At 18.5% G+C, this 22,916-nt stretch overlaps 2 protein-coding genes across 2 annotated transcripts, besides 4 other annotated features; both read right to left on the bottom strand.

Annotated features, from left to right (window-relative positions):
- Positions 1 to 1,574: 1,574 nt before the first annotated feature.
- Positions 1,575 to 2,271: a repeat region.
- Positions 2,272 to 5,379: 3,108 nt separating this feature from the next.
- On the bottom strand, positions 5,380 to 6,599 carry CyRPA (cysteine-rich protective antigen, putative; the record flags this gene model as incomplete). The annotated part of the gene is made up of 2 exons (XM_028670103.1): positions 5,380 to 5,836; positions 5,992 to 6,599. The coding sequence occupies 2 exons, from the start codon at positions 6,597 to 6,599 to the stop codon at positions 5,380 to 5,382; spliced, it is 1,065 nt and encodes a 354-aa protein (XP_028526888.1).
- A 4,391-nt stretch (positions 6,600 to 10,990) lies between these two features.
- Positions 10,991 to 11,804: a repeat region.
- A 5,514-nt stretch (positions 11,805 to 17,318) lies between these two features.
- Positions 17,319 to 17,875: a repeat region.
- A 171-nt stretch (positions 17,876 to 18,046) lies between these two features.
- Positions 18,047 to 19,068: a repeat region.
- A 1,757-nt stretch (positions 19,069 to 20,825) lies between these two features.
- PGAL8A_00177800 (Plasmodium exported protein (PHIST), unknown function) lies at positions 20,826 to 21,602 on the bottom strand (the record flags this gene model as incomplete). The annotated part of the gene is made up of 2 exons (XM_028670102.1): positions 20,826 to 21,302; positions 21,411 to 21,602. 2 exons carry the CDS (start codon positions 21,600 to 21,602, stop codon positions 20,826 to 20,828), a joined length of 669 nt encoding a protein of 222 aa, XP_028526887.1.
- Positions 21,603 to 22,916: the final 1,314 nt, after the last annotated feature.

The raw sequence follows: 22,916 nt of genomic DNA, 5'->3' as shown, positions 1-22,916 counted from the left end.
TTAATTAGTTCTTTCAATTCTAGCAAATTCATTAAATAGACAATTAATAAATCAATAAAACTATTTATTGATGAAGTATTAAGTCATGATATTAAGGAATAATATGTTCATTGTATTAATTAAATTGATAAAATTATGGTAAAAATATGTAAATCTTATTAGTAATTCCAATTTATGTAAATTATATCTCATTTAGGAATAAAAATCGATAATAGATCAATAAATGTATAATTAACTTTTTTAATACCCCAATTAGTAATTTAACATAAATTTGTGTATATACATGATATTTAAGAAAATGCTTTATCAGCTGAGCAAAAAATATTATTTAATATAAATAAACATTCATTTTTTTTTTTTTTTTTTTTGAGATATTGGTTAATAAATAATATAACAAACTTCTCTTATGTAGCATTTAAATGAACAAATTGAGTAAAAATATTTTATTTTATTCATTCTGAATCGTGGGTACAACGTTTAATCATAAATTCATACACTAAAATAGTTACTGAAAAATCATATAAACTAAAAAAAAACAGATAATTTTATATTAGTTTATTTTTTTTTTAGTAATGTACAAATTAATGTAGAGTATATATTTTTTTATAAGTTAAAATGTAATATTAAAGATGCTACACATTACAGTGTTGTGTTAATTAACTTAAAAAAAAATAATTAAGTATTAAGTATTATTTGATGTTAATATAAATAAAGATTTTTAAATTAAAATTAAATTAAGTAAAATTCACTCTGCATTCTATTTATTAATTTGTTCGTTTGATACTAACAGAGTCATTGAACAATTAATAAATCAGGTATTATATTTGTTGATAATTATATTTTTTTTGGATAAAATTTATTTTACGGAAAAATACATATTTTGATAGAAAATATTATTTTACATATAATGAAAAATTTTCATGCTGAGGATTTAAGTTTCAATGAATAAGGAAAAATTTTTAGTAAAATGAACAAATCTTTCTAATAAAAATTATCATTATATCAATAACAAAAAAATTAAATTATTACATATTTATTTGAAAGAAAATTATTTCTACATAAATTAAACCACTTATTTAATGTTTTATAATTAAATTATATGATATTTTATGTTCATTAAATAATATTTTCTAAAATAAACAATATTAACATAATCGAGTTCATATTGTCTTCAATTTTTTTTTCATACAAAAATCTTACAACATACAATTAATAAATAAAGGAAAAAATACATTTCAAAAGTTTACTAATTAAAATAAGTGAAAAGATTCAATAAAATAAGGAATATTGTCCATAGTAGAAATTATAAAGATAAGAAAAATTAATAAATAAGATTGAATTTTCCTCAATAACGTCAAATAACTGTTTTCACTAAATAAGAAAGATATTGTGATAAAATTAGCATACTTTTTCAAAATAAATGATGAAATTTATATGTATAGTTGAAGTAAAAACAGTCAAAAAGGAAAATATAACTATCTGTTAAAATAATTTAAAATTTCAATGATAAAGTGATATAAAATATAAAAGATGTAGAGAAAAATTACAAATAGACCTCGAATGAAATTTGTTGTTTTGGGAGAATTAAGTTATGGAAACAACGAATAAATATCAAATCTCCTCTTATGTACGGGATAACAAAAGTAAAGCTATAAACCATTAAATAAATAAATGTCTAATGAATTACCCTTAAAAGTTCATTGCACCTTATGATTAAATGTCATGAGTGATTTAACTGTATAAAATACACTTTATCTACTGTAATGGATAGAAAAAAGGATAATATTTAAAGAGCTGAAATAGATATTTACGTTTAAATAAATATATAATGGATTGTTTGCAAGTTATTCCCTATATAAAACATATGTTTCAATTATTTCATTGAAATTAGCGGGTTTTAGAGATAAATCTTAAAAAAAATTTTACAATATTTAATTTGAAGACAACAAAAAACATGCTAGATTTATACTTCCTATATATGGTGCATTTATTTTTAATGTGTTATCACTTATTCTAAGAAATGATTCTATGTAATTCTATGGAATAATGAAAAATATTTTTAGGGAAATAATTTAAGATAATAACGTAATTTCTCATATTTATGACAATACAAATATTAAAAAATCTAGGGGTATTTATAAGTGTAAAAGAAACTGCTTAAATCACTTTTTTTCCATAATTTAGTAATAATAAATGAAGTAAAATGAGAATGAGAACTTTCAAAAACTTATGTAATTTATTTCGGAAAGTAATAGATCAATGAATAATATATAATATTATTAACCTCTCTAAATATATTAATTTGTAAAAAAAATATAAAATAAAGAGTTATGTAGTTAAGTTTTATGAGAATTTTTTTTAACTATTTACCTAAAAATACTATTGTATAGTTTTTACATTAAAAAAAAAATAAATAAATATTTTTTTTATGAACGTTTTTTCTGTTTTACATTTATATTTATTTTTAGTTTTCTGCAATTTCTTTTTTTGAAGAAATTTTGGGGAAAACAATTTAAGAGAACAATAAATTAATTGTTTATTGATCAATTATATTTTTTATTATTGGTAAAAATTTTGATGAAAAACAGTAATAATATATAGTTAACCTTTTTATTTACTATTTAAATTTCTTTAAAAATAATTTTAAATTTTTATTAGACTACGTTAACATCTTGCAAATTAATTTGTTAAGAACAACAAAAATATTGATTTGACATACTTTTATTTAAAGAAACATAAATTTTATATAATTCATATATTTCATATTAGATTACATAATTATATAATGATTAGGCCTTAGTTATAAGATCCATTTATTCAATAAAATAATAAGTGGAAACTACTCTACGTTTTCTTTTTTAATTTTTTCGTTTAATATGCAATTTCATAATTAGCCTTTTAAGTATATTTATGTTATTATAAACGATAAAATTAATAAAGAACACGTGAAATATATTTTTGTTTTGTTAATTATAAAATCATTTGTTATATATAATTATATAATCTTTGCATAATTAGTTTATATACGATAAATAGTTGTAATTTATATTTAATTTTCAATGATATTTCTTAACAATTATAGTGACATCTATTATCCGTTATTAACAACTTAAGCCATTCACATCCTAGAATTATATGTAAATATCGCAGCTCAATTTTTTTTATTTTGTAAAAAAAAATAATATTTTATTTCTTACATAATAAAAAAAAAAAAATGTTTCTGAAGAAAAAGAATTAAAAAAAAATATTATACAAAAGAAAAAATAAAATATTTATACATACCTATATTTTTTTTTAATGTAAGTATTTTAATGTACGTATTTACTCAAAAACATTTCATTGACTACCAAATTTTTAGCTATACTTCATTTTATATTATTAAAAATTAAAAAAGGTTAATAACAATATTTATTGACTATGTAACGAAAAGTATTAAGTGTTTATTTAGCATGCCATTAACCTAAAAAGTATTATAAAAAATTTATTTTATATTATATAGGATAATTCTACAAGGAGTATATAATAATCTATATATAACTTTATAACAAATTATTTGTAACATGGCATTATTATCTTCATTAATTTAACTGTTTAAATTACTACAAAAATATATGCACGGTAAAAATTAATATATCATATAAGTATATTTTATTGTTCTTAAGTAATATTATATTAATAAAATTTTTAATAATTTTTATAAAATCAAATTTGATGGTATCTTTATAATTATACACGTTCAATGACAAAAAAAACGTAAACGAATTTCCATTTGAACATAAAAGTTAATTTGAATTCTTCCTTACATCTGTAGTTAAATTATATTTAAGAAAAAAATCTATACGTAAATTTAAAATGAAAGAAATAATATAAAATAAAAATATACATATAAAATATATATGAATAGAAAAATCTTTTTAAAGGATATTGCTTATACCTATTCAAAAGATAGTAAGAAAAGAAATAACTTTTTAAATAATTAAATTTTATTTTTTTAATCTTATTTATTTTATTCCATGAAAATTTATTAAAAAAAAATAATTAGATATTATTATGTTAACCTTTTTTTTTCATTCTATTAAATCTCTATATTTTAAAAATGGAATAACAGTGTTTCTATTTTTTAATATTAACTTATATTTAGATGATAACTGTGTTATAATAGATGATAAATATATTTATATTTTTCAACTTTTTTTTCACTTTTTTATTGAGGATTATAAATAATAAGAGTATATATCTATATACTGTTTCATTTACTCATTTTTTTTCCTCATAAAATTGCCTAAAAAGATGTTTGTGGATAATTTTTTTCAATTTTAAACATGTGAAAGAATTTTATTAAATTAATATTCCTATAACAAAGATAGTGCTAAAAAAACAAAGATCGTTTTATAATATTTGTTTAAATGTTGGAATACTTCATAATAATTAACAATATAAAAATTGTACATAATATTTACTATTTTTACCTTTATTTTCTGGGTATTTTTACTTAATTTTTATATATAAAAATGAAAACTTCAAAACATGAGTCATTTCTTTTCCTCTATTAACAAAAATTTATAGATATAACGTTATATTTGTTCTTATACCTTAATTTCTAATATCTTGTTTAATGCAAAAGTTATTAACAGTTATTATATGCTTCAAGAGAAGAATTCTCCAAGCCCATTTATAATAATTTTACAAATCTAAACATGAATTTTTATATTATTAAATATGTTACAACGTGTATCTTATAGTAATTATTATATTTTGAAATATACACAGCATAATATTTCAACAATGTTATTTAATTTATGAAAATCAATTTTTTATATTATATTATAACCTTTTTTTTAAGAAAAAAATGGGTAAATTTTTTGTTAGTATATGTAAAATAAATCTCTAAGTGATCTTAATTATCTTGATTCTTCAAACGTTTTTATGTTATTTGAAAAGCTTTACTAATTTAAATGAATTATAAAATAAGTTCATAATATTAACTTATCAATATATTGTTATTTGAATATAATACAATTAAATATTTATATGAAAACATTTACTGAGATTTAAATACATTTATAAACTTGTCATTCAATAAACACAGCAATATGAAGATAGTATGTTCTTTATATTTTTATGTGCAGAAAGTATAAGTGTTCTATATTTTGGTTTAAAAGAACAATTCTATAAATAATAGATGACTTACTGATATTGTAACATATAAATTTTTATTTTAGATAAACAATTACTTTTTCGAAGTTATTAATAAAAAATATCTATAATATTTATTAATAATTAATTCTTTGTTATAAACATTGTGGACACAAATATGACCTGATATTTGATAAAATTACAGTTCATTTATTCTTGTTTTATACACTATAATATTTATAATTATGCATAACTGTTAGGGCGAAATGTATAAAGATTGTAAATTCCATTTCCAGATGAATACATAAACAAAATTTTATTACCATCTAGTTTCATAAAAGTACCACGATAACATCCAATATAGTCTTCTCCGGTATTTCTTGGTTTTAATAAAAGAGAATTTTCATTTGAATAATATAAATAACATACAGCGGAACTATTTTTATTGGCATAGCTTGTGATGTAATAATCATTTACTTTAATAACATCACGTAATGCTTTGTCTTTCTTAATAAAATCAACATCTTTACAATTAAAGTCCTGATTAGATTTATGTTCACACTCTATATATTTACCACTTTCACCCGATGAACTAACATAATTAAAGAAAAATCCCAATTTATTGTCATGTATTTTAGGTTTTAATAAAAAATATGTGGTATAATCCTCAATATTATCATAATGAAATAAAAATTTGGTTCTAAAAAAAAAAAAAAAAAAAAACATACAAAAGCATATATACCTAGTTTTAGAATATTTAAATAAATCATAAAAATACATACAAAAGTATTCAAAAAAAAAAAAATTAAAAACCATAATATATAACATTCTTTTTTTATATTATTTTGTTTTTACTTCCAATTTAGGCCCTTGTCATTACTACCAGCACAATTAATGAAATTTCCTTGTTTCGGGGATTTTAATGCGCTGTTATATATACCACAAATTAATAAATATTTGTGATTCGTAAAACTAAAAGGAGCTGATGAATAAAATGTTATATTTTTGTTTTTCATTAAATCATAAGGTAAAACTACCTTTTCTGTTTTAAAATCTATTCCTGTACTACTTACTGAGCGGGTACAATCAAACTTTCTTTTTACTTCATAACCCGTAATTTCACAAAATATAATTATCATTTCTTCGTCAACCACATAACTGAAAAAAGAAGGAAGTTTCGTTTTTCTACTGTCTTGAAATAATTCGGTTTGAACTTCCCATAAATTCTCTCTTTTTTTTTGTATATATATATTTAATTTTGAATCCATACCTTCACCTTTATGAATACAAATTTTATATACTTCATTACGAAAGTAAATAAAACTCTCTCGAATACAATAAAAAGGATTCTCCACTGCAAGAAATTCATCATTTAAAAGATGAACGTGATCACTTTTTATTACCCTAAGCAATAAAAATATGAAACATAAAAAGAAAAATGATTTTCCTGAAAGAAACATCATAATAGAAGTAAAAAGAAAAATATATCTATGTTTATACAAGAAAATAATTTTCTAATATATATTTAGAGAAATAAAAATCTTATAATATTTTTATTTCCTTTGATATTAAAATTTTTAATAATTCTAAAAAATTAAGTAATAATTAAAAGGAAATCCGATTAAAAAAAAAAAAAATTATAAAAAACAACGGTTCTCTTTTCATTGATAAGGCAAAAACATGTTTTTTATTAAAAAACATAGTTGCAAAATAACAAACACTATATGTTAATAGAACATAATATATATTGTGTTAACTGTATTATTTATCAGAAGGTAAACCAAACAAAAATAAAAGTGTTAGGAAAAACATATATTTTCTTTCATTAAGTTCAGTAGAAGAAAAGAAATTTTTTCGAAAAATATAAAAATATAGAAATGTCAAATTCTAACTAAAATTTTTTAAATTCATGTTTTTTCACTCTAATTCTATTCATGAAATTGTTTATAAATTAAATATTTTCTTTTTTATATCATCCTATTTTATTGAGTTTTCGTTGATATCTTTCTTCTTTTTCTTAGAGAAAATATGTGTATAAAAACAAATAATTTTTTTCATTTTTTATTAATTAATATTTTTCCACTTATAAAATTATTCAATAAGAATTTTTGATAAAATAAATGTGAAAGGTAAATATAAAAAATAAAATTTTTTTTACATAAAATTTTTTAAAAATGTTTTCCATTAATATTATCTTTTAAACATGTTTTATGAGAAAATTTTGCACTAAACCTTTCTTATTTAGAATTTTGTATCCAAGAAATTGCCATATAAAAGCTTTTTATATAAAAATTTATCTTCCACTTAAGTTTTTAATAACGATTTTTTTATCAAATTTTTTTTAATTTATGAATATTTTTTTGCTTACGTATTTTTCATTAAAAATTTGTTTTAAAATAAAAGTTTTTTACATAGAAAACTATATATATTTGAAATTTATTTTTATACACAATTTTTAAGCACTTAATTTTTTTAAAATTTTTCAATTTTTCATATTGTGGTTTTTTATGTAGCATTTGTTTTAAAAAAAAGTTAATTTAAATATATTTATTTGATAGATCATCTTACAATTTTTCATTAAAAAAGGATTTAATTCTTAAAATTATTGAAAAAAATAAAGGTTTAGATACAAAAAAAAAAAAAAAAAAAAAAAAAAAAAAAAAATTTCGAATAAATATAAATAAAAAAAAGTACAAATATAAAATAAAGCAAAAAATAATATAAAAAGAAAATTAAAGAAAAAAGTATCCTAAATTTAGTGCAAAAATAAAATCTATAATATTAAAATTTTTTTTCATTACCTTTTTATAAAATTTAAATTAAAAAAAAAAAACATATATTGTTCTTTTTTATATTGTCATTTTCTTTTTTTCTTTAAATATTTTAATATTAAAAAAGAAATAATAGCACTTATATTCTTTAAACTTCCATACAAATTTGAACATTTTTATTGTTATTCTAAGAATTTTGTGAATTTTTTTATTTTAATATAATTTTTCTTTATTTATGTTTTAATTATCTTAAATATTTTTTATCATGAATGTTTTTTATAAACTCATAATTAAATATATATGTAAAATATGTTTTCTATTGATTATAATCAATGAAATTTTATTTTCTCTTTAAATTAATAGTATGTTATATTAAAAAATTATTATATTAAAGAAATCTAAATGCGTATAATAATTATGTCAAATAAAAATTTAAGAAAAGTATATTACATTATTTTCTATAGTAAAGTATATTTTTAACTTATAACATTTTTCCAAAGAACAAACATTTGCTTCTTAATTTTTAATAGAAAAACTTTCGATACTTGTATCATTTTGTCATTGATTTTTATTAAGATGAAAATATTTTTATTAGGCATATTACTATTATAACGTCATAACCTCTTTAGATATTGGTTGTGTGTATCCTAACTATTATTATTTTTAGAAGCGCGTAATAAATTATATTTATATATAAAAGAAGAAATGATATAATTTTATTGATAATTATCTTTTGAATAATATCATCTTTTTTATTCTCATAAATTTTATATTTCTGAATTAAATAATGTACCCTTATTAGTAAATATTAAAGTTTGGAAGGGATTTCATCTCTTTTATTTGTAATTACATCGTGACATCATGGCATTGTAAAAATCATTGCACTTTATTTTGTTGGTGATAGTCTGTTATATCATACTATTTATATATTATAGATTAATTTTTGCTTTGTTGTCCTATGTCATCTTATTTTAAATATTATTTTTTTTATAAATAGCTCTTTCAAATATTATATATATTTTGAAAATATATCATATATATGTAAAAACTATTTTATGAAAATTTCCTAATTATTTTATTTTTTTTATTATGTGCAATATTTTTAATTATTGAAGACGTTTGATGCTATAGAATAAACTATAAACATTTTGCTTTTTTAAAAAATTAGATTTCAACTTATTTGAATGGTTTTTTAAAGTTAACTTGCATTTTATTGTTCTACAATATGGCTCATGTAGTAGAAGTGCGTATTCGTAATTTATACCATATTACGTAATATTACTCCTAATGAATTTTATGTATAATAAACTTTCTAGTTTTATAATAATGAATTTAGAAATTAATTTTCATTGTTAATTTACTATGTTTGGTCAACAAAGGGTGTTACCTACCTTCCTAAACTATCAATAGAAGGAAATAAAATACAGATAAGAGTTTTGTAGTTCATTGAAGGTGTTATAGAATATGCATAATTCAGTATTATTACAAAAAAAAATTTTTTTTTTTGATTAACATTTATATATTTTTTATTCAAAGAGAGTGAATTTGTTTTTCCCTTTTTTATGTTATTATATAAGATTGATAAAAAAAAAAATTTAATCATTTATAATAGTTGATTTTTTTTGATGGAAGATAGTATATGTATATTAGGTTATCAAAAGTTTGTAGATAATGATTAAAGTTTTAATAATAGTGTATAATTTTTATAATAATATATAAACATTGTTACAAATTTTAAACATAAAATAATAAAATACCTATTTGACACATCATCAATATAAAATTTTAAATTTTAAATAGAATAAATTCTATCTTTTATATTATATAGAGTAATATGTAATAATCACTTATTACCTACAATAAATAATTGATTTTAAAATAAAACTAGTAGAAGTGTTTCTAAATTTTCATTATTTTTCTTTTTTTTCATTACTTTATAAATTTTTTTGAATGGGAAATTAATGATAGAATTATGTTTAATTACAGAGTTTATTGAAGCCTGTGCAAGTATAACCTCATTGAATTAGCAGTTCAAAAATGAAAAAATAATAAAACTTGGATTAAAGATATTTAAAGATATAATAGACATCAACATATTGGATCTATTTAACATAAAGAAAGATAAAGGTGTTACCAAAGTAAATATACCTGATGGATTTCTATAAACTAACAAAAGGTTTTTAAGAGGTTATTTTTAATTACTTATTTCTAAAATAAAGAAAAAAGCAAGAGTTATCTAGAAAAGATATGTACGTGATGCTTTAATATAGGATATATCCTATCAAAAGAAAGAATTTAGAAATACTCACTGGATAAAAATGTGTGTTCAATATGTTGTATCTGTAAACTACATTGATGATGTCTTCATTTATTATCAAAAATAGTATATTAAATTTAATGATAGAACCTACTAATATAGAAGAGTCTGTTATACTAAAGATTATGAGTTTTTTTATTATGGATAATATAATATGTAGAATCTATAGGTAATGTTATCAACTTATTTTCAATAATATTTAAATGGATAAAATGAGTAAAAACATTTTTATTTGTACATTCTCAAATGAAGGGGAAATGTACATACATAAAAGAGTATACAAAAAGTATATAAAATAAAAAAAATTTTACATTAAAAGTAAATGCCTTAAAAAAAAAAATATTCTCATTAAAAGTACACTAAAAAAAAAGATGTGTATATATTTTATTATATTTTTTTTTTTTTTTTTTTTTTTTGTATATGGCGCTGACTTAAAAAAATTAACAATTTTTATGATTTTATGATTTTTTTTTTATAAAAACAAAAAATTACGTGAAAAAAAGTTATTTTTTTTTTTAATGGGATAATGATAATGAAAATTTTTTTTTTTATAAAAAATTAAAAATGTAATTCTAAATGTGATGCATATAGAGTATTGCGTAAATTAACTAGAATAGTAGTTAACTAATTTAAGACTAAATATTAACAAAAGTAAATAACTTGATTAATATTTTACTTTAATAAAAACAAATTAGTGTTTATTCTATATGCTCTTTATTAATTTGTTTATTCAATGATAACAAAGCCATTAAAAGATTATTAAGTCAAATATAGAAATGTAAAGAATATTTTATGCAAATAACTGCTGATCTTTACTCATGTTTTATACTAACATGTTTAAATAAAAGAACTTTCACGGTTACAAATACAACTGTTGTTATAAGAAGTATATGGATTTCTATTTCTAAATGTACAGTAAGTAATCTAAAAAATCGTGGTTATGCTAATATGAGTCTAGAATTTTAGAAGTGTATTACTAAAGAAGTGCAAATAGAATTGTATCAAAGTAAGGTACATTATCCTTAAGGAATTGGTATAAATGTAAGTTTTTATAAAATTTTTGATCATATACACCAAACTATTCATAAAGAAAAAAATGTACCTTTTGAAGTAATAGTACAAAATATAATATTCATTTACTATAATATTTCATATGAAAATACAAAAGAAATAAAATGTTTTTTTTTGTTTTAAATGAATTATATGGGCTCCAATTTTTCGAAAATATTAGTAGAACTTACACTCGAATTGAGGATTATTTATCTTAAAGATTAATAGAGAAAGGCCAATGAAAATATGAATAAATATGAAGAAAATGCAATAATTAAAAATAAGGATATTAGTATCAGTAATATTATTTCGTAAAAATTGTCAGAATACGGAAGAAACATAGTACTACAGCATAAATATACAGTATGAACCCTATGGTCTATCTGTCATAGAGAAATAAAAATTAAATACTCACTGTGAAGTAGTACTTATCTATTGTAGAGATAAAGGAATTCATATTCCATTTAGATACATCAAGCTATTGGTTAATAAAACAAAAGATATATATTAAAAACAATTAAATAATTTAAGAAACATCAAAATCTTAAGTGTCTACTATAACCTAAAAATTATTTTAATATTTATAGAAGTAATGCTTCTGCTCATTTCTAATTGATAATAAAAGTAGAGAATAAATTAAAATCTACAAAAAGTATTTTGTAGTATAAAACAAACTAAGAATAAAGATATAACATAACATCATTACATTTTCATAGATATAAAGTATGGTTAATAAGAAGTATTGTAAACTTTTTTGAATTTTCAATATGATGAAATAAAGTATAGAAAAGTGTTTTGTAGTGCATGTAATATATTTGAGGTGACTCGTGCAAAAGAACACAAATATATAAAGTAAAAGATATTTATGTATTTATTTCTTTAAGAAAATAAATTTCTTTTTTTTTTTTTATTTTATCTTTTTTATGAAGATATATATATATAGGTAGAAAAAAAAAAAAAAAAAATAAAATTTTATTACGCAAATAAAAAGGAAAAAAAATTTACTGTTAATTTAATTTACAATGTTTTTAGATAAGTATTATTTAAGTTTTTAAGAGTTGATAATATTTTTTTGTAAAACTGTGTAAGCTTTATAAATTTTTTAAGTGCTAATAATGTTTAAATGTTCATTTAACTTGAATTAATTTAAGAATTTTAAAATTAATTTAGAATAAATTATTTATTCTATTTTATATGATACATTTTTAATTATTTATAGTTATCTCTAAAAAGAAATTATATAATAAATAAAATAGGTAAAAATTGTTCTAAATGTATCTTACTAATCTAACTTTTTACTTTTCTATGTGAGCATTTGAATATCTAATTGATGAATTAAAAGTATGAAAATAATTCATTACTAAATTTATCAATTATTTGCTTGTAGATATCACAAAAAATTATCCCTTCATTTTATATCTTTTTTAAAAAAAAATATGAATTTTCAAAAAGAAAATTTTATATTTTTGTATCATTGAGACGTTTGTATCTAAATAATTTTTTACTGAAATAAAAGGTATGTGCAAATATATCATATTTACATATATAAATGTATTCTTAAAATCATCAAAAAGGTCAGTGATTCTTTTATGAACTGCATTATTTTAAAAAAATTTAATTCTGTTACATATGTTATTCTATAATTTTTTTCTTATTTCTATATATTTTTTAAGTACATTTATATGTAATTTATCATTATGAACTATTTTAAAGAAAATTTTGACGATTCTATTTATAAATTACTAAAACATTTTACAAATATAAAAGAAGAAACATTATCCAAATATTATTATTCGATTAATTATAATTTTTTAAGACTTTCTAAAAGAAATCTGTATGATTTTAACAAATAAATAGGCAGACACACTTTAAATCATTTGTTTATTAATTAAAATTTGAATAATATCAAGAAAACTATTTTCAAAAAAAGGTAATTTTTTTTTTTTTTTAAATTAAAATAAAAATAATAATCAATGAACCATTTAATTGTATTATACATTTAAAAAATTTATTTAAATAATATATATGTGTTTTTATTGCTTGTAAAAAAAAGAAAACATTTCTGTAAATTTGTTTATATATATAAAAATTAAGTTCCTATATAATATATCCATTTAGACTTGAAATATTCATTGTTGTAATTATACCTTATTATTTCAATATAAATGAAGATTTTCTTTCCATTAAGTGTATAATAATATTAAATATTCTTTTAATTATAGTAAAACATCTTTCAAAATAACATTTTTTTTTAACATTACCAAGTTGATTTTTTCAAAATATTAGTTTTATAAGATATGGTGCTTTAATTTAAATATTCTTGAAAATATTTTTTACAATTTTTAATATAAGAATTTGATCATATTTATAAATTTTTTGAAAAAAAATAATTGTTTTTAGTAGATGAATTAAAGCAATTTTTACAGGACATTATATATAAAACATATAATTATTTTATTCATACCTAAATATTCGTAATAAATAAAAATGAGCTATAAAATACATAAAGAATAAAAGAAATTATTTGTTTCTAATAATTATTTAGATTAAAATTTATTGTAGTTGAAATAACATATTTTGAACGATTTAGTAACCTAGAGTACAAATAGGAAGTAAATGTTAAAAGTTGCGATCTTAATTACCAATTAATAACAATAAAATATTTTGTCGTAATAATGATTATCACAGTAACTGATTAAAATACTGATAAAATAAGTGTTGTCGAGATTAAAATGATAAAATAATAACTCTTATCATAATTATGAAAATTTATAATAGTCATGGTATAAATGTTTATGCTAATAATTGCTTATACATGTTATATATGAATTTACATGAAGATCATAGCTATAAAATCAATAAAATATTATGATATAAAAGAAGAGAGTAAACTCTTATGAAAAAATAAAATATATATATATATTTATAAGTTGAATGGAATACTTTTTAAAAAAACAAAAAAAGATATGGAAAAAAGGAAGTATTTTAAAACTACATTATTTTATAATTCTATCTAAAAATACATTTCATTAATCAATAAATGAATAATATAAAAAAAACATATAATTATAAAATATGATTTATTTTCTATTATTACTTTTTTAAATTGTATTTTTTCCATTGTATAATGATAAATTTCTTAATAAAATACTCTGGTAAAAAGCATCACGTTGCTAAGTGAAAACACACAAATAAAATAAAAGCTTGATATATAAAATTTTAAATAGAAAGAATCAATTCAGCAAAACATTTGTTTTTTTTAAATAATAATCATTACAGGTATATTAAATAGAATATTAGGGCTAAATGAAAATAAAAATTGTTATAGCATTATTATATTTTTATTATTATATTAATACATTTTTCAATTGTCTTTTTTGTATATCAACCAATAATATTATTAACCTAATAATATTTGTATTAACAAGAACCATAATGTAAATTAAAATTTAATTGTTCATATAAAATATATTAGGAAAATATACACATTAAAATATTTAAAATACACAAATCCAAAAATGTGTATACTAATATATATATAATTTCCTACATAATTTGATACATAGCCTAAAAAAAATATTTTTTATGTAAATACACGTATGTTTGTAGGATCTTTTTTTGTTTCTTTAAAAATGAAAAAGAAATTTTTTTTCCATAGTAATTGTAAACGATGATAATTATGTTGTATGTGGTATTTATCGAGGGATATATAATAAAAATGACATTAATAAATTAGTGAAGAACATGTTAATAGAATTATATTTTAGAATAAAACAAATATAGTTTCAAATTATTAAGTATAATTAATAAATAATTAATTAATTATTTATAATAATTGATATTAAATTAATTAAATAAATAGTAATTTCTTTACATGTTTTATTGATTTTTACTGTTTTATCTGCTACAGAAGTATTCAAACTTATAATTAATAAATCATTTATATACATTTTTTATAAATAATTTTAATGAATACATGTCGTAATAAATTAATTACAGCTATTAAAAATATAAATAAAAGTATATAATGTTAAAAAATATTTACTCCTTTAAGAATTTATATTTTCGCTATTTAAACCTTATGCGAAAAATATTGCATTAAGTTACTCTAAAATTAAGCATGTTATTTTTCCAATAATACACTAAATGTTAGAATTAACATGTTATTTTTTTTTAATATAAAAAATTTATTTTATTTATTATTATTAAAATATTCCCATGATTGACTTAATTTTAACTCAATAATCTATTATTTTATACATAAAATATTGCTAATAACTTCAATAAAAAAAAAAAAAAATCATAAAATTTTATATTTTTTCATTAAATGTTTTTAAATTTTAATACCATTAACTATATATAATTCATACCGTTTATATTATCTATAGATCTTTACCAAAAAAATATTACATAGATACTTCAAAATTATAGTGTTGTAACATATGCAAATCACTTTTTCAGAAAATAATAATTAATCTATTTTCCTTTTTTTATTTATGTGAAATTAAAAAAAATTCATATGTTTTACAATAAATGGTATATAATGCAAATATAGTTATTAATAGTTTCAAAAGATAAAAAATTTAAATATAAATTGAATTATTCACCTAAAATCATATTCATAATTTTGCCAATAAAAGTCATACATTAACAAAACAAAAGAAAAATATTTTAATGTTAATTAAAGATATTATATTTATTTTACTTAGTTAAAAATTTAAGTTTAATTAGTTATATAAATAGGTATATTTACACATAAGCAAACGAAATTGAACAATTGACTTATTTTTCTTAAAGTATTCAATGTTTTATGTAAATTTTGTATTATAATATTTAATTTAAATAGATGTATAATTTCAATTAACTGAATTTTCATACAAGTATTTGTATTTATGTAATGTAAATATTTGGCATTTACGTTTTTTACAACAAATTGGTAATTCATATGTGTATAACCCTTTGACTGTGTGCTATAGAGAAGATTTTTTTATTATTTTTGTTAACTTGAATGAAAAATTAAAAAAAATTAATAAGTAATACTAAAGATCATTAAATGTTAAGATAAAAATGAATAATAATATATTACATTAAAACGATACATTTGTTTACTTCTTTTTATTTTTAATAATGGACAAATTTAAAAAATATAAAATAAATGATATATATAATTTTTTTCTTTTTTTTAAATTTTTTGTATTAATAATTATATTTAAAAAGAATAATAATATGCATTTGCTTCTTACAATATTTTAAGGTAATATTATTATATTGACCGTAGTTATTATTATATTACCAAAATAAATGGAAATTATATAATATTTAAGTGTGAAAATGAAAATAATCTTAGATTTTCATGAATATTCGTTTCAAAATTTAGACTTAATGATAAAAATAAAGACTCTATTAAAAGAAAATTTTGTAATTTACTGTTATTTAAAGGAGGCTCTAAAAAAAAAAAGAATTATATTAAAAAGAATTTCTTGATTTTAAATCAAAAATAGGAGATAAATTAAGAATATGAAAATGTATGATAAAGGACATTCAAAAAAAAAGAATTTTGTTTTTGATAATTTATATTATAATATATATTATAAATATTGTAATTCCTTTGCATGTAATAAATATTCCTGTTTCGACATAAGTTATTATAATGAGATTTGCATTCTATTAAATGATAGTTATAGAAAAATGTTTTTAGGTTTTTTACCTATAGCAAAAAAAAAAAAAAAAAAAGTAGAAAAAAATAAAGATAATAAAGTTATTCAAGAAATTCTTAATTTTAGAATTCTTAGGAATTTTAGAAAATTCAAAAAGAAAATTTTCATAAGAAAAAAGTAAAAATTGATGCAGATTTACTATTTTGATTTGTTAATTGTCTATTAAATGACTTTGCTATAGTATTGAACAAACAGGTTAGTAAATAGCATGCAGAGTAACTTCTACTAATTTAAGTATAAATTTTAATTCTATAAACAAGTATATTGTATTTATATAATTTAATTCATTGAGAATTTGTTGTTATCAAGAGGTATTTATTTACTTAATATTTTATTAACTGGGTGTTCGGTGACTTTGCTAGAGCATTGAACAAAAAAATTAATAAAGAACATGTAGAGTTGCCTTTACAATTGTTGATGTATTTATATATATTTTTAAATGCTTTAAACGAGTGATCCTTAATTACGTAATCTACTTCATTCAGCATTCTTTAATTTCAATAGGCATTTATTTACTTTAATAAAAATCTTTATTTTTATTAAAAATTTAAATCCTTATTGAACATTAATTATTAATTAATTGTAAATTACTAATTTATTTATTATGAGTTACATTCAGCAATTAATATATATTGCTCTAGAATTAACAAACATAAACAATTATTAACAAATATCAAAAATTATACAAATATTAATTACATAAAAATTTTATTGTTATATGTATAAAATTTTCTTTTACAAAATTCATCATAAAAACTATTTATTTCCTTCTCTCCAAAAAAATTCTCTTTTTTTTTTTTTTTATTTATTTATTAGTAACAAATATTTTAAAAAAAAATTGATTTTTTAATCAATTTTTTTCCTGACGATCTTTACCTTTTTTTTTTTTATCAAAATTTTTCCTGACAGTCTTTGTACTTTTTTTTTAAAAAAAGTAAAAAAAAAAAAAAATCGTCAATTTTTTTTTTGTGTGTGTGTGCATGACCAACTTCGTATTCTTCATTTAACTAGTCCTTTTATTTTCCAAAAAGGTTAATAAAGCCTTTTATTAACCAACATTATACTAGTATTTATTGGTCATTATTCATGGTAAATGTTAACTAGTGCTACTAAAAGGACACTTGCTATCGGTGATGTAATTTCTGTGATGAGAGACATTTGGATTCCTGTATTTTGATGTTCTACAAATATTCTTATGGATCATGGTTCTATCAATATGAGTTAATAATTTCATAAATTCGTCACAGATAAATTGCAAATAAAATTATACCGCACAAGTGTTCATTGCCTTCAAAGGAATAAAATTAATTAACGTTCTTAAAAAAGTGTTGATAATATACTTAAAACCATATATAAGAAAAAGATATTCACATTGAAGAAATATTGAAAAATGCAGTATTGATATATAATAATACATCTCATGGATCTTTAACCGAAACGTCATATTTTATTATGTTCATTATGGGATATATATGTCTTGATTCTTCATTATTATTACCCAGAAATACCTAAGAAATGAGAACGTTTTATTTAAGTGATAGATAAAAACAGGCGCACGAAGATTCAAATAGATTGAAATAAAAACCGTTTATAGAAATTAAGGATATTAATGTTGATAGAATTACTTCATATAAGTTATATAATTAAAAAAAAAAAATCAATTTAAGCATTATAGTGGTAATAATGGAAAACTTACTGGTCATTACCACATAGGGTGACTAATATTGGTAATGGGAAATTAAAAATAGTACCTATATTCTATTTATGAAAATAGATTCATATCCCATTTTTTAAAATTAGATTATTAATAAAAACAGGGAAATATATGAGAATCAATTAAGCAACTTGATACAAGTTATTGAAAAGAGTAAGAAAAATCCTGAACTTATACGTGAATTAGATCTTTAAAACTATTCTGATATTTATAAATGAGATATTACAATACCATATGAATTAAATAATAATGGAGACTATAAAATAGATTAAAATATACGAAAAAGTCTCAAGGTTGAAAAACAAGTCAGAAAAAATAAAATTAAATAATACCATTATTTTTCCTAAAGTGGATGAGTATGGTCTTTAAATAATATTATCAACATATTTCAATAATATTTAAATAAATAAAATGAGTAAAAACATTTTTATTTTTGCATGATAAAATGCCGAAAATATGTACACACATTAATGTGTACATTAAAAAAAGTACAAAAATGGTATGTAAATCAAAAAAAAATATCGCCTCTAAAAGTACACTAAAGAAAAGAAAAAAAATGTAGACATATTTTATTATATATTTTTTTTTTTTGCCTGTGACTTTGACTTATAATAAAAACATTTCTTATGATAATGATTTTGTTTTCTTAAAAAAAAAATTAATATAAAAAAAAATACAATTTTTTTTTTTTAAGGAAGAGAATATGAAATAGTTTTTTTGTGAATTATTACAAATGTAATACTAAGTGTGATAAGCATAGAGTATCGTGTAAATTAACTAGAATAGCAACTAATTTAATTAATATTTAATACCTATAAACGTACATAATTCGCCTATTATTTTATTTTAATTAAAACAAAAAAACTAGAGTTTTTCTCTACATGCTATATATTAAATTGTTTTTTCAATGCTAATAAAATTATTGAAATGGCAGTTAAGCACATAACTATTTATTTTCCATACAGCTATTAATTTTTTTATTATCAAAAAGGTTTATAATTCTTTTAATTGACGAATACTCTAGAAAAGTTGTTGAATGAACAATTAGTAAATAAATTCACAGTATTTTTTTATTATGTTTTTTTTCATTTTTTAATGAATGAGAGTTTTTCAATAAAGTTTTAAAATAATTTTTACAAAAATTATTGTCATGAAAGATTATATAGTATCTAATCAAATGTTGTAATGTAATAAATGTTTAATTTATAATAAAAATAAGTAAACATTTTACTAAACTTCTATTTTAGACGTTTTATAAATTAATCTGTTTTTTGTAGATAATAAATTAGGTAAGCATACTCTATTTAAAGAAATATAAATGTATTATGGATTAGGATATTAATTTCATGTAATGTAAGGTAATTCTATAAATATTGTATATTGCTGATTTATTAATTGGGTGCTCAAATACCTTAAGTAATGAATAAACAAATTAATATGGAAAGTGTTGAGGTATCTTTGCTAATTTTATTTGCCATAAAATTTACATTGATTTTGCAGTTGAGTAAACTTTACACTTACAATATATATAATTGTGGATATGTTGTTTTTACAAGCTTTTATATACTTTAATAAAAATTATCCTTGTTTCTATAAAAATATTAAGTCTTCATTTAAATTAATAATTATATGCAAAGTAATATTTACAAATAAGCTAACAAATTTTAGATAATGTTATTAACAATCTTTTAAAAACAAATAAAAATTAAACACAAATAAAAATAAAATTCTTTCGTTTTCCTTTCTCCGAATTTATTTTATTTCTTTTTTTTGGCTTAAAAATTAATTCGTGAGATCAAAATTTTCAAAACCATTTTATTATAGAAAAAAAATTAAAATTTAAAATTAAAAAATATATTTAAAAATAAAAGTTACAAAAATAATAACGAAAAAACTTCTTTTTTTCTATATAGTAATTTTGAAAGGCTAACTCTACATTTTACTTACAAGTTGCTATTATTTCATAAATAGTTAATTTTATTTTTTATTAACCAATTTGTTACAAAAAGTATTTTTGTAATAAATGTAATTAGTATAAATCTTTTATATACTCTTTATTAATTTATTAACTATACGAAAATATTTTAATTCATTTTTAATAAATAAATACGTTAATTTAATCATTTTACAGAATTCAAATATTTATTATGCCAGTGATCTTTTACTTCATATCTAAAGGCACCCCAAATATGAACTCCATACTGTATAAAATCGACGCACTTTTCGTACGTGCACCCACCGTCACGAAGAATAAAATGTAAGTCATTGATAAATTTTTTATCTGTATTTTTTACACCATTTCTAACATCTTCGATAAATTTAAACCATAATTCATCTCTTTTTTTTTCATCTAAAGAATGGCTTTTTTTACTTAATAAATCCTTCATCAATGTTTCAAGTAAGAGAACTAATTTCTTTTCTTCTTCTATACGATGATTTTTCCATAAATGTAACATCTCATCTGAAGTTACATTTTCTTTTGAATTTTTATAATTTTTGTCATAATTTTTATCTATATTTGATTCTGCTAATTTCCTTGAATTAACATTCTTGAATTGAAAATCTAAATTTATATTCATATAAAGTTTATATATATCCTATATCACCATTGAAAAAAATAAATCAAAATCATTTAAATTTTAATTTATGAAAGCAATTGTGAAGAATAAAAATATACATATTTAAAATTATAGATTTTTTTATACTTGTAGAAAGAAAAAAAAAAGAGATAGAAAAGATATAAGACAAAACCTGGAAAGCATATAATTTCTGAAGTTTATTTTTTTAAAAATTATATCTTGATATTTTGGTGAACATGTAGAAATTTTTAAAGTAACATTATTGCCTTTTTCGTATTTCCTTGTTAAAATATACGTTTGCATACTGCTATATTTCATATTTAACTATTATACTATTAAAATACAAAATAACTTCTCCTAATTTTAGGATAGTTATGGTTTAATTTTGAAAATGGCTTAAAACAATGAAATAATTTTAATAATAAACTAATATTACTACTCAAAAAAAAAAAAAAAATACATAATATTATTAAATTATGCGACAAAAAAAGTAATTATTGAGAGTGAAAGCTATATGAATAAGTATTTATTTTAATGTCAAACATTATGAGATATATAAAAGTTAAACTTAAAAAAAAATGAAATAAAACAAATGTATTAACGATTTTAATATTAAATAATAAGTTATTTTTATAATGTTGTACTTTAAGAAAAATTGAAATAATTTTAATTAATTTCTTATTTCTATATAAACAATTTTGTTTTTGTTTAACAATCACTAATTTTTATTTTTATTTTTATTTTTTATTTATTATATTGATTTTTATATAAAAATTAAAAACAAAATATTAACCTTTATCTATTTATAAAAATAAAAATAAAAAATATTACTAAAACATCAATAAAATTTTTTTTTTTTTTTTTAAATTTTTCAAAATTTTATATTAATGTAATTATTTAAAAAAATGCAGGAAAAAAATTTCTATTAAATAATCAATTCTTTTTAGAACAATTCATTAATTTTTTTTTTTCTTAATGGTATTTATGATCTGAAATAATTTTAAATTTAATTATATACAAATACATGATGTTCGTTAAAAAAGGTAACTTTACAAAAATATTAATATAATTAATAAATAGGTTTTTTATATTTATATTTATTTTCTTTTTTATATGAAGTAATTTCCAATTTATTGATTTTCTTAATATTCATTTAATAATGTACTCAATGAATTTCTAATGACAATATTTTTTTTTTTCAATTCATTCTTATCAATTTATTTAACAGTTTTACACTTTAAGTTAATTATATTTTTTGGAGATAATAGTATTCCTTTAACTGTATAATTTTTCATTAGGAATGATTATACTTGAATAGGTATTTTTTGTATTTATTTTTATCTATTTATAAAAATTTTTTTATAAATGACAATAGAGAAGAAAGTTAAAAATCTAGTTATTATGAAAAGCATGCAGATTAATTATATTCAAAAAAAAAAGAGGGAATGGTGATATACTTAATATTGAAGTAAAAAGGAATATTGAATGTTAAAATATCATGCAAGAAATAAAGCATTTATTATATCTGGAGAAACAAAAATTAGGACTGTGATTATTTTTTTTTATTATCTCTGCTCGTATAATTAATGATTATTTTTTAAAAGTGGAAAATGAATCTTCAGAAATTCTTCA

The sequence above is a fragment of the Plasmodium gallinaceum genome, assembly GCF_900005855.1.
Source record: "Plasmodium gallinaceum strain 8A genome assembly, contig: PGAL8A_v1_67, whole genome shotgun sequence".
NCBI classification, from domain to species: Eukaryota; Apicomplexa; class Aconoidasida; order Haemosporida; family Plasmodiidae; genus Plasmodium; species Plasmodium gallinaceum.
Note: the sequence above shows the minus strand (reverse complement) of the source record. Positions and strands in the feature narration are given on the sequence as shown.